This window comes from Vombatus ursinus, unplaced genomic scaffold, assembly GCF_900497805.2.
Source record: "Vombatus ursinus unplaced genomic scaffold, bare-nosed wombat genome assembly UNPS02013950.1, whole genome shotgun sequence".
In the NCBI taxonomy this organism is placed as follows: Eukaryota; Metazoa; Chordata; class Mammalia; order Diprotodontia; family Vombatidae; genus Vombatus; species Vombatus ursinus.
In genome coordinates, this window is record NW_020953728.1 from 1914194 (window position 1) to 1928186 (window position 13993).

At 36.7% G+C, this 13993-nt stretch overlaps 1 protein-coding gene across 2 annotated transcripts in view; it reads right to left on the reverse strand.

The window, feature by feature from the left end:
* The window catches only part of DBX2 (developing brain homeobox 2), a 39447-nt gene extending 26097 nt beyond the window's left edge, over positions 1–13350 (reverse strand). For both annotated transcript variants that reach the window (XM_027858976.1, XM_027858975.1), the window contains exon 1: positions 12807–13350. In XM_027858976.1, coding sequence (XP_027714777.1) covers positions 12807–13194 — 388 coding nt within the window. In that variant the 5' untranslated portion in view covers positions 13195–13350. The remainder of the gene's footprint in view (positions 1–12806) is intronic.
* Positions 13351–13993: the final 643 nt, after the last annotated feature.

Below are 13993 nucleotides of genomic sequence, written 5' to 3' on the forward strand. Positions count from 1 at the left end.
CATTGTTTTGTTAAACTTGCCTGGAGTCAGTGAGTTGAATTTGGTAAGCTTTTCACCTTAATTCAGGCAGTCAACCAATAAACATTAATTAAGCACATACATTGTACAGGCACAGTGCTAAGCATAGGGGATTAAAAAAAAAGAGGCAAAAGGAGCTCACAATCTAATGGGGGAGACAACAAGCAAACAAATATGTACCAACAAGTTATATCCAGGATAAATAGGAAATAATCAAAAGAGAGAAGGCACTAGAATTAAGAGGGAGGGAGAAAGACTTCCTGTAGAAGATGAAATTTCTAACTGGGACTTAAAGGAAGCCAGGGAAGCCAGCAGGTAGACATGATGAGAGAGAGCATTCCAAGCATGGGGGACAGCCCGAGAAAGTGTCAGGAACCAAGAGATTCTTGTTCATGAACAGCCACAAGGCCAATCTCACTGGACTAAAAAGTACAAAGTGAGGAGTAAGGTATTAAAATATTGGAAAGGTAGGAGAGACCTAGGTTATGAAGGGCTTTGAATGCCAATCAGCAACTGTGTGGCTCAGACCCCAGCAGTAGAGCAGTATCTCGGTTCTAGCTTCTAGCCCAGTCTAAAGCTTGCAAAGGAATAACCAGGGCAGGCTTCCTACTTTTCAAAAGGAAACCTACAGCTCTATCACTGTGAACCAGTACCACTTCCCAGCTGGTTGATAGTGGCTGGGTTAAGCAGCAGCCTATGGAAGCTCCAAATGGGGGAAACAGGCCTGTTGCTAAGAATCAAAACCAGATCTGGAACTTATTGATCTCTGATAGGAGATGGGAGGTGGTCCAATGATCAGACTGTGCCCTGGATCACATCACTTTGGGAGCACTGAAAGCTTTCAGGTCCCTCATCAGAATTGTCTGTGAGATTCTAGAATAACAGAACACTCAATACTGCCAGGAAAGCAACAGTACGACCAGTCCAGACCTTCCCTCCAGAAGTGCATAGAGCTTTGCCCTAACAAAGTCTGAAGTCAGGAAGTAGACTGGAAGAATAAGCAAACAGAAAAGGATCCCACTTTTAAAAAGCCATTATGGTAACAAGGAAGCTCAAGACACAAGCCCATAAAAAGAGAAGTCTCCAAAACTCAGTAAGCAAAACCTCAAAGAAGTCTTAGCTTGGGCACAAAATTTGAGTGCAATTTTTGGAACAGATAAAGCAAGAGTAAAAACAAAAAAGTTTTTATATGTAAAATGAGAGCACTAAAGGAAAAAAATGGAAAAGAAATGAGAGCTATTGAAGAAATAATTGGAAAGGTAATTAATAGCTTAAAACGAGAAATACAAAACCTTACCCAAGCAACAAACTCCCTGAAAATTAGAATCAACCAAATAGAAGCCAATGATTCCACAAGACAACAGGAAATATTAAAACAAAGGCAAAAGACTGAAAAAATAAAAGAAAACATAAGGCATCTCACAGCAAACAAACAAAAAAAAAAACTTGGTAAACTGATAAAGAGTAGATTATTAAGAATCAGTGGACTACTTAAAAGCCATGACCAAAAATAAAATAAAATAAAAGCAGCCTCCATATCATATTTCAAGAATTTATATAAGAAAATTGACCACATTTCTTAGAACCAGGGGCAAATTAGAAAGAGGGAGAATTTTCCAGGCACCACCTGAAAGACACCCCAAAATGAAAACTCTCAAGAACTTATAGCCAAAATCCAGAGCTTCCATCAAAGAAAAAATACTTCAAGCAAAAAGAAAGAATTCAAGTACCCAAGAATTACAGTCAGGTTCACACACAATTTAGCATACACCACTATAAAGGAGCAGAGAGCTTGAAATAATGATATTCTAGAAAGCAAAAGATATAGGATTATAACTAAGAATAACTTACCCTACAGAGTAAAATTGGACCTTGAATCAAACAAAGAATTCCCAAGCATTTGTGATGATGAAATCAAAACTGCACGGAAACTTAGAAGTACAAACACAGGAGTCAAGAGAAACATAAAAAAAAAAAAGATAAACATGAGCAAGCTATTGTGAGGATTATAATTGCCTGACCTGCAAGAAAAACCACTGAGGCAGAACTCTGAGCCAATGGCACTTCATTAACAGGTCCATGGTCCCCTCTAATGAAGTGGTCCTCAGATCTTCATGATATAAAATGCCCCCTTCTTCCAAGGCCCTATTTTTATAAGGCTTAATACCAGATTTGGTACTTGAACACTCTAGAGGAGCTACACAAAATCCATAACCCTATTGGTTGATAGACCTTGCTTTGAGGGCCAAAAAATGTTGCATTAGTTAGAAATGGTACGTCAGCAGGAGTCTCAAGGTGGGTGAAGCATGGGGCATCTCCACCAGCTAAGTGGTCGTGGTCACCTGCTCATGTTGGACAAGAGAGGAGTGGTCTGAAGGTACAAAAATAAGTTGGGAGACCTTCCAAGTAATTGGGTCACTTCTGCCACTCTGGGCTAAGGAAAAACAAGGGTGAAGGGCCTCTAGTTAGCTTCCTATGATTAAACAAATGAACTTACAACCTGCAGTTCACAGCTCTGGGGCCTAATATACAGAACTTAAAATCACTAGCCCTATGGAATCATACCAAACTGATTAATACTGATTGGAATAGAATAGGAGTCCAAATGAATTCTTTCTCACATAATCACGAGGGAACTAAACAAGGATAAACTGTTTATACTCTAACATGGGGAAATGATTTGAACCTTATCATCATTGAAATTATAGAGGTGTCTAATTAGGTAGGAGGTCTGAAGGTGGATCTTTTATGTCTTGATCATAAAAGAAGAATGGAAAAAGAGAAGAGGGATACACTGAGGAAGGGAGATGAGAGTTAGGGAAATTTTTTTCACAAAATTGGGGTGCATAAGTCTATACCAATAAAGGGAATGGGGTGGGAGAGAGAGCAGTTGACACTCAAATCTCACTCTCTTCTGAACTGGTCAGAGAAGGGAAGAATATACACACAGTAGGGTGCAAAACTACATTTTACAAAACAAGAAAACAGGAAGGGAAGGGAAGAATAAACTAACCATTGGGTGCAAAATTATATTTCACTAAACAAGGAAACAGGATGGAAACGGAAGAAGGGGGACTTAGAGGGAGGGTAGATTAAGGGAGGAATTAGTACTAAGCTAAACAAACTTTAACTACAGATGTACAAAAATATTTGTAGCTCTTTTTACGAATGCCTCACAATGCCTTTCTTTTTAGAGGGCAGAAATTGGACTCTCAAGTCACTCCACTTTGCATCTGCTGCTCTGCTTGGTTTCACCTACAGTGAAATGAGATGGCCACACAGCAGGGAGTCTTTTTTTCTTCCCCCTGCCCTCCTGCCTCTTTTCGTGGATTGTCTCCTCTCATTAGATTGCAAACTCCTTAAGGGCAAGGACTATCTTTCCTTTTATTAATTGTATGCCCAGAGCTTAGCATAGTGCCTGGCATGTAGTAGGTGCTTAATAAATGCAAATTGGATTGGACTAATGACAAAGAATTGGAAACTAAGGTAATACCCATTGATTGGGGAATGGCTGAACAAGTTATGATATAGAAATGTGATAAGATACTATTATGATACATGAAATAATGAAGGGGATGGTTTCAGAGAAACCTGGCAAGAATAGTATGAACTGATGCAGCATGAAGTGAACAGAACCAAGAGAACAATTTTTATAATGACAACAATAATGTAAGGACAAAGTATTTTGAAATATTTAGGAACTCTAATCACCATAACGATCAACCGTAATTCCAAAGGGCTCATGATACCTACCACTTAATAGAGACTTGACAAAGACTATGAGGATCAGTAGTTTCCTGACATAGCTTCCCTGACCCTCATGCAGTTTCCACCCCCTCATACAACCTAAGTTGTCTCAGCTTCCCTGATGCAACTTCCTGGTAAAGTTGGGGCCTCTCAGACTTGGTGGGGGGTCTGAGACCATGTGAGTGTCAGATTCTAATGACTAAATGATCAGACATGTTTCCAGATGGAAATGAGGGGGACTGAGGCCAGAGAAACAAAGTGTCACTGTATCTTTGTTTCATATCTTCTCTGTGTAGGTCAAAGACAACCTCCTCCTTTGTTAAATATTCAGTGGCTTGCAAGTGCTTCATTTCATCCCAGTATGAAATTACAGCTTTAAAGATATGCCTACACAGACTCTGCATAGAATGAGACTTTTTTTCCCTCAGATATGGGATTTTTTTTTCTTGACTATCTCTATTTGTTTTAGAGGGAAAGGATATGGATTTTTGCTGATTGAAAAGAAAAAAATTTAATTTTTAAAAGTACAAGATGGGAAAGACTAGATAATTCCCCAGGCTTTTTTCATATTAAATTTCCTGGCCTTTCCCATATGGTGGTTTTTTTTTTTCAATTAAATTCTTTAAACAAGACTAACGAGTCAAGAGTTTGTTACAGAAATCAAAAAAGATAATCTGATTTGAGCTACATTAAGAGAGGAAGTTTTCAGGAATAAGGAAGAAGCTATACTTTCTCCTGGACAGACCACATCTAGAATATTGTGTTAAATTGTGGGTGCCATTTAAGTAAAGACATTAGTAAGCTGGAGAGTATTTAAAGAAGGTCAATCAGAATAGTGAAAGACCTTGAATTCATGCTCTATGAGGATCATATGAGAATATTTAGCCTGGAGAAGACAAGACTTTGGGGGAGTATGATAACTGTCATCATTTTTTGAAGTGCTGTCATATGGAAGAAGGATTAGATGTACTGTTTGGACCCAGAGGGAAAAAGTGGGAGTAGTATGTGAAAGTTTACAAAGAAACACATTTCGGTTTGATGTAAGAAAAAAGCTTCCTAACAGTTGGGATTAGAGATATCCCTAAGTGGAACAGGCTTCCAAAGAAGGTGGTCTTTATGCAAAGGTAGGATGACCACTTAACAGGTGTGTCAAGTCATACTTTAGAGGAGAGGTGGTTATTGTTCAAGTATCAGTTTGGCTAGATGTCTTGAGGTCTCTTTCGACTTTGATTCTGCAATTAAATGATATTTCCATTCCATTCAGCACTTATGATCTCCTCCTAAAACTCCTAAATCTATGCACATCAAAAAAAAATATTTTCCTCTGCCCAGAGCTTATACCCCTATCTCTAAAACCCTGGGAATCTTATTGGTGAGATTTCATTATATCTATTTCTAGTTTCAGGATCACCAAACCGTTTTCCAGTCATGCACTAACAGATGGGACTTGCTTGCTTGCTTTTAATGGTATCCTGAACACTTTAGCATACTGTCTGGCATATAGTAAATAAATAAATTCATTCAATCAGTCACAATTAGTTTTATGTCCGCTTTGTATTTGATCTTAATAAAAAATACTGATTATTTTAAATCTGCAAGTATCCCTAGGTGAAAAGATTAATTTGGGGGGGGGGGTGGGGAGTTAACCCACTCAATATTGAGGCTCTATCCTAAATCCAAACTCTTCTTCCTAGCCCACGAGTGAAAACTTCCTTAACACACTATATCTAGTTGAATGAAGACCATGATTCAAGTATCTCATCTCAGCAGATGGCTATCCACTAAGACAGACATCAGGACCAATCTACTCTGAGCATCCTTCCACCCGCCCTACTCCAATTCTGTAAAATATCCTCCTTCCTCACACCTTTTTTCCTTTTTTTTTTTACTTCTATTAGAAAAGTCAAATATTCTACCTTATGACTCCACTCACAAACCCTGATTACGTACCAGGGGTCAGGAACCTGCAGCCTCAAAGCCACATATGGCCTTCTAGGTCCTTGGGTACACCCTTTTGACTGAGTCCAAGTTTTACAGGACAAATCCTTTTATTAAGGGGATTTGTCCTGCGAATTTTGGATTCAGTCAAAGGGCCGGACTTGAGGACCTAGAGAGCCACATGTGGCCTGGAGGCCACAAGTTCCTCACCTGTCCCAAATAATAACCCACTGCCACTGATCTTTATATATGTTATATCCTCCAACTAGAATGCAAACTCCTTAAGAGTAAGCAGCAGCAGCAGCAGCAGCAAATGGGACAGTATTGGAGAACAGGAGCAGGAAGGAACAGAAGCAAGCAGTGTTGAACACACACACACACACACACACACACACACAAACATACACACAGTAGTCAAGTACACAATTTTCTCAAATCTTCCACTTTGGAAGAGGCAGGGTACTATAGTGGAAAAAAAACACTGACATTGAGGTCAGAGGAACTACTAATTGTGTAACTTTTTATCTCTCTGGGTCTAAATTCTTCATATGTAAAATGAAGAGATCAGACTAGGTGGCTTCTGAAACTACTTCCAGTTCTAAATCTATGATCTTATGATAATTTTCCCCATCCCAATCCAAATACATCAAATTTCTTGGAAACATCCATTAAGATTTATATATCATTATGATAAATTGTTTTTATCTACAGCCTTTAAGATCAAATATTGAATTAAACTGAATTTGGAAACAGATTTTCAAATTACCATTTCACAAAATATAAGAACTAGATTTTCAAAAAATAGTGAAGCATATTCAACACATTACTAAAAAGAAATAACTTTTGTGAGAGAAAAAAGGTTTTTGTATTACAAACTAAAAACCATTTTAAAATATTACTTGATTCATCTTTGTCTCATCATCTAAAATTTATTTTTGTGTATTTTTTCATAATTAACATACTATATGTATAATTATAAATCAATGTGTGATAAAAAAATAGTTTGGAGATCACCACTCTAGAGGGTATTTTGGATATTTATAAAGAAGAAACTATTTTTAGCATATAGAAAATAGCTTAAAAGCCAGGAAGATCTAGGTTTATTGCCAGTTGTATGAAAGACCCTGGGAAAGTTATTGAACCACTTGGTGACATAAGGAAATTCTAAGCCTAAAAACTGCAGAAAAGGTGCTAATCTGCGTTGGTAAAGGAGGTTACCAAAGAAATTACAAGTATATATATGCTTATATGCCTATGTGAATATGCATATATCTCATATATGTGAATACATCTGTGTATGTATCTAATATATCTCTTGTTACATATGCATATAGATATCTATGGTAGTAATTTAGGATTAAATGAAAGGAAAACATAGAAAATTGCCAAAATATTAACTGTTTTTAATTTTTTTTCAATCTGAGTCTTTTGATATTATGTAGAAATGGACTAAAACTTATGAAGGTTTTTCACCTTTTATTTCAGAGAGAAAATAAATGCCTGAATTGACCAATCATATAACATCTCCAAAAGTTGCCTCTGAATTATTGCAAGTAATAACTGGTTTTCAAAATAGACAATACTCTTAAAAGTAAAACCAACTTTATTGCCATGTCAAATATTTAAACTGGAAACCATAAGAATTTAAAGGTTTCATTTAAAATGGAAACATTACCAAAAATAGAACCAAATCATATCTCTGTGCTAAGGCAAAAACTGAATGTCTTTAAAATTTTTGTGAGAAACAATAAAATTAGTACAGAGTAACACAAATATCCAACAAGTATTCTGATGCAAAAATTAGGATTTTTTAACTTTCTGTTATTCTTAAGACATTGGCAATCTCAGTTTGCATAGGAATAACAAATTGAACTGGATTTATTTGACATTAAAGGTCTACATTAATATTATGAAAGCAAAAAATCATTGCAATTAAGGAAAAGTTTATCTAATGCCCCTACTAAATTAAAAAAAAAAATGTGGGTAAAGAGTCCTAGGAATTGTAAGTTTAAGTCACCTTGAAATACACATTAAAGGGAACTAAAATTGTGCATGTCAGTCACAGGATGCTACAGCAGGAAAAGTAAAGTGTAATGGAGGAAAGGGGGGATTACATTGTCTTTTTACAAAAGAGGAAGACCTTTTGGGTGGAAATTTCACACTTGACTTCAATACAAGTATAGAGCATGTCTCATCCCAAAGAATCTCAAAGCATTCTTAAACATAACTAACTAATACATGACTGTTGTTCCATTTAAATTTGAACTGTAACCTCTTTTAGGTTAAAGCAGAGGAACTATAATCTATCAGTGGTAATAATAACCAACTTTGGGCCAGTCTCTGACAAAGAGGCATTTCTCAGAAAAATTGGTGACAATTTCTGTAGTCTGGAACCTTTCTTTGTGAGATCCAGGAGACACTCCTACTTAGTAAGAGGTTTTTTTGTTTGTTTGTTTTTTATTTCTGCTAGAGTTCTTTTTTTTCCCCTCCCAAGTTTATCCTTATTTAAGCCAGGAAGGGAATCTCTCCTCACTCCAATTCAATTTCCACTCAGCTGCCCAAGCAATTTTCCTAAAGTGTAGATCTGATCATAGAACCACCACCACCATAACCCCCCACTCTGACATAATAAATTCCAGTGGCTCTGTATTATCTCCAGGATTATATAAAATTCTCCATTAGGCATTTAAAGCCCTTGACAACCTGGTCCCTTCCTACCTTTTTGGCTTCTTTCACTGTACTCCTATCCATATAATCTACAATCCAGACCTTTTCTTCCCAAAGTTTGGTGCCCACTTTTGTTCGTTTGAATAGACTCTATGAAAGCAAAAAGATATATGTCTCTATATTTTTACAGCATGCAAGATTGGTTAAAATAATGGCTTCAGGTGGGTAGCATTACTCAGGAACCCATAGGCTTCACAGAGTCATGACAAGGGTCTGTCAACCCACAAACAAAACAGAATTCTGATTTTTTTTTTAAGTCACATTTTGGATTTTATCCAACAATAAACTACATAAAGTAGCATGGTACTTTTTCTTTTTTATTATTCTACATAGAACTTCTAAAGATAGATTTTAGTGTATAAAAATTTGCAATTCACTGATGCTTAGGTAGCTTCTATGTTTGTTATTTTTTTTTCTAGAAAGAAGAAATACATGTAGAATTGGGTCACCAAAACACACAGGCACACGCACATGTGTGTATTTATGTGTATATACATATATACATACATGTGTATATGAGCAGCTAGGTGGCACAGTGGATAGAGTGCTGGCCTGGAGTTAGAAACAATAATCTTTGTGGATTCAAATCCGGCCTCAGATACTTTCTGGCTGTGTGACCTTGGGCAAGTCACTTAACCCAGTTTGTCTCATCTGTAAAATGAGACAAAGAAGGAAATGGCAAACCACTCTAGTATCTCTGCCAAGAAAACCTCAAATGGGATCTGACATGAAGAGTTCAGACATAACTGAAATAACTGAACAACAAAATACATGTATATGTGTATGTATGTTTATATATATGAGAATTTTAGTCACTTTAAAAATTTTATTTAATTTAGTTAAATTTTAATTTAATTTTATTTAAATTTAATTAATTTATTATTTAATTTTAATTTAGTTTAATTTAGTTAATTTAGTTAAATATTAAATTGAACTAGAATATTACAGTTGGAAAGGATCATATTGGCCTATTTGCTATTTCTTGCATATGACATTCCATTTCCCCACTCTGTGTTTTTACTGGCTGTTCCCTGATCTTGAAATGTTCTCCTTCTATTTCTCTGCTTCCTAGCTTCCCTAGCCTTCAAGACTCAACTCGAATCCCAACTTCCTTAAGGAGCCTTTCCAAGTCCCTCCCACTTTTAGTGACTTCTCTTGGAGATTCCTTTCTATTTACACTCTATACTATCTTGTATGTATATAGTTATTTGCATGTTGTCCTCCCTCATAAAATTGTAAGCTTCTTAGGGGTAAAGACCTCAGATACTTACCAGCTGTGCAACCCTGGGCAAATCACTTAACCTCTGCTTGCATCGATTTCTTCAACTGTAAAATGGGGATAGTAATAACACATACCTCACAGGGTTGTTGTAAGGATCAAATGAGATACTATTTGTACAGTATTAGCATACACGTTAGCTAACTGCTTATGCCCCTCCCTCTTCCCTTTCTCAGCTGAGAAAGTCAGGGTGCTGTCGGAGGTTTCAGAAAGGATAAAAAGGTTTAGAAAAGCACCTACAGGATAGTGACTGGGGAGGTGTAACAGATTGCCTTGCCCCAGTAAGGAGCTCAGTTTAAATTATGTAATAAATTTGTAGAGGAATTAACACAATTTCATGATTTTCTCCAGTTCCACTTAGTAGCACATGAGTTGTTCATCCTTCTTTTTAGAAGAGGACCAATGATATCACATGAGAAGGAGTAAAGACAGTGGGTGGTGGGAATAATGTATGGCTGAGGTATGTCAAGGCAAGAAATTCCATAGAATAGGGTGCAAGGAACTGGAGAGAAGAGGATGGTATAGAATATGCATATGATTTGATTTGTTATCCTGTGATATTTTAAATGGAAACCACCACCGAGAAATCTTATGGTAGAAATAAACAAAACATTGTTTTTTTATTAAATCCGTGAGTACGCTCTTATGTGCTGTCACATCCCTTTGTTCACTTGCTTTATTATAATAAATTTTTAAAGTTCATTTTAATCATTCTCTAGGTAATCTCATATAAAATATGAACCTGACCTAATTCAGCCATCTTATTAGTAGAGTGCAGAATTTTTCAATCTCCCCAATATTATGCATGATGTAAAGCTTTAATCCTTAGAGTGAAAATAATTTGAATTGCTAAAGTAATGTTATAGAATCAGTGACCAGAAATATCTTCTGTTCTAAAGCATATTCTGTGTCCTTGATTCAACAGATTGATTTTGATAAAAATTTCTAGGATATGGCCATCCTTTAAAGCTTTGGGAATGTTACATTTATTTTTTAAAAATTTAAGACAAATTAAGAACTAAGCAATATACTCAAATATTTAAATAAAAAGATTTGGTGTTCCCACTTAATTTAGTAATTCTTTAAAAGAATAATAAATTTTCTTCAATCAAAATTCAGATAGCTGAAGCATAACATATCAATCACTTGTACAATATATATGTAATATTAATGTATATCCCTTTCTAATTTCTATGAATTAACCAAAATTATTTGGCCTGCTTCTTAGCTTAAGTCAAAATTATAGGCTTAAAGTCAAAATCAGCAAACTGCAAAATACTACGTAAATCCTATTATTATTCCACCAAAAATTCTACAAAATTAAGAAGTAGGGAAAAAAACTATTTATTTTCTAATAAAGTTGGTAAGATTTTCAGGAAATTATCTTCCTCTCTGGAAATTTTAGAGGACAACCTGTCTACCCTGTGATTTAAAACAGTATAAGTGTATAACTAATATTACTTTAATTCACTTTTAGTTTTTTATTCCTTTTCAGGTTTTAAAATCAACTGAAACTATTTAATTTAGTGATCAACAAAAAGTTATCTTTTAATATAAAAATTAACAATTTAAAAATTCCAACATCAAGAAGTTTCTAATAACAGATTATTTAAGTAATAATTAAGAGAACACATTTTCAAATACAAATAAAACTAATATTTTAAAATTATAATTTGAAAAAAGATTTGTTGCTCTTATCTTACCATCTAAACGTTTCAGGAAATGTCCTAGCCAACTTAGTGTTTTGATATGCATATTGGAAACGATTTTAGTTCATTTAAATATGTACATATTTATAGCATTTATTAAACTTAACACATTTAAAAAAATATTTACTTGAAGAGGGAGTTTGTGTGGCCATTGTATAACCACACCTGTGCAGGATTAATTAACAAATACTTGAAATAGTAGTCAAGAATGTTTACAGGCCAAATCACCCAAAAGAGATTCTTAATGTTAATTATCTGCTGTTTTCATATGCAAGGTACATAATGGGTAGATGACTCTTCCAGTGGCTATTTTAATACATTTCTGATCTTCCTAATATTTCTTTTTTATACAAAATTTTGTTTTCAATTAACAAGTATTTTCCTTTTCCTTTAGAAGAAAAAAGAAAAAACAAAACCCTTGTAACAAATACCCTGTACATGATACTTGAAGCTGACCTTTCAAACAAGCAAAAAACGACATTGTCACCTGAATCGTCATTCCCTTCCCTTTCCCTACCAAAGGGCAAAATTGATTAATTAGAATTTTATTGTTGTCATAAAGAAGGACTCGCTTTGGAACTTGATACCAGCCCCATTTCCATCAATAACCACTTTAAACGGAAAGAAATGGTTAAGTTTTCGTCTAAATCACATGAAGTCATTAATACTAGATTTTCTCTAGGAGCTCCTAGTCACAATAGAATCCGTAGAACAGCAAAAGGATTATTTAGTGCATACTGTTTCAATTTTTTTTAATCTATGTAGTTCAATGTGTATACAGTCATAAAGTTATCTCCCCACTTTCAAAATCACTTTATCACCCGGATAGGGATCTCTCCAAAGCCTTCACAAATGGGGGGGGGGGGGAACTTCTCTTTTCTTTTGGTTTAGTTAATAGATAATTAGGTTGGAAATATCCAACACAAAGAGAATTCTGAAGGTAGTTAAAGGTAGTTATTTTTAAACTCTTCAGGAAAATTTCCTAATAGGATTTGAACTAAAAATCTTTTTATATTTGAGAGAGAGAACCAACTTGAACTAGCTTTCTATGGAAAGCCTACTTCTCACTATGTCCCACCCCCTTCTACTAGCACAGAGCCTCCACAACACCCCAAAAGGCCAGAATTAAAGTGTGCCTGATCCCTAGTTAATTTATAAAAAGAAATGAAAAGGTGGAGCTCCAGGAAAGAGAAAAACGTTTTTGATTCTTCCTCCGTTACCCCTAAGGTAGCAACTCCACAAAAGATGATGTCCTATCTAATCAACACAAATCAGGAGTAGGAGCAGCAGAAACTCCGCGCCCCAGGAGCTGCAGTTTCTGCAGCCTCTATACTGCAGGCATCGGCCTGGGGCTTGGATGAACTAGGCTTAGGGAAGGAGAGGTTCACCTGGGACGGCAAGTCGGAAGGCGCCACCTTGGTCTCCTAGAGTCTGGCCAGGCATCTGACTGCAGTCAATCGAAGGATTAAGCACTTGAAAAGCCCAATGAGTCCGATAAGGACTCCCGATTTGTTCTGCTCCTGGGCACAACTTGAGGGATACTGGACTGGATGAGAGGGGATGCTCCAGGATTTTCGCCGTGGTGTCTGCGGCTGCTGCTACTAAGGGGGAAGGAGCTGGAAGACACTGTGGAGAGTCATCGCTGGCCCGCAGCAAGTTATCAATTAGGAAACTCTTTCCCAGGTTGCCAAAGCCAGAAGTTGTGTCTAGCAGTGCAGAGGAGCCCAGTATATCCCAGTACACGCCAGTACAGGCAGATAAAGCACTGGGAAGCATGGTGAAGAAGAGCAGGTAGGCAGACAATTCAATCTTTTCCACCCTTTCTTCTGCTCCACTCTTTGCTGCCGCCGGGCAACTGCCGCTGGATCTGGTCTAAGACTCAGCCGCTACCTCCTGCTCCCTTGCCCACAGCCTCCCACCGAACTAAAGCAAGCAGAGAGGGTGGAGATAGAGAGAAAGGGGACTAGGGACCATGGGAAAAGGCCGTTGGGGAAACGAATCATTATTATTTATTTGGGTTGGCTTGTTTTTTTTTAGAGGAAGGGAGGAGCAAAGCGTCAGGTTTCTCAGGCAATGTGGAAATAACTCTGGAGACTTGGCAGGTGTCTCTCATTTTCTAAGTTAAACAAGGTTTGTTTGTTTTTTCCCTCGTGGACTGGAAGGTGTGTACCACTCATCTATAAAAATGTCACTCTAAGAAATTGTAGACCCAACCAACAATAAAATGTGGCTCCAAGAGTCTGTACAAGAGGAAGGGGCGGAGAAGGAAGAGTTGGGAGTGGGGTGAGGGGAAATGAAATGAGAAAGTGCTTCACACTACACAGTGAGTTTGTCAAACGCTGATTTTGCGACTTTTCGCTCCTAAGAGAACAGAGACAGAACAGTTTGTTCTAACCCCAAGTAGTTTCTGGTCCTGAGCCTGCATGGAGCTCTGTCTTAGAGCCAGACTGCTCTCTGGCGCTGCCCATTCTGGGAAAACTCCTAGGACAGAGTAGGACTGAGGACTGAGAAAGCTATAATAGAAGGGAATCTCTAATGATTTGTAAGAAAAGTTTCAGTTGCCTAGGAACCTTTG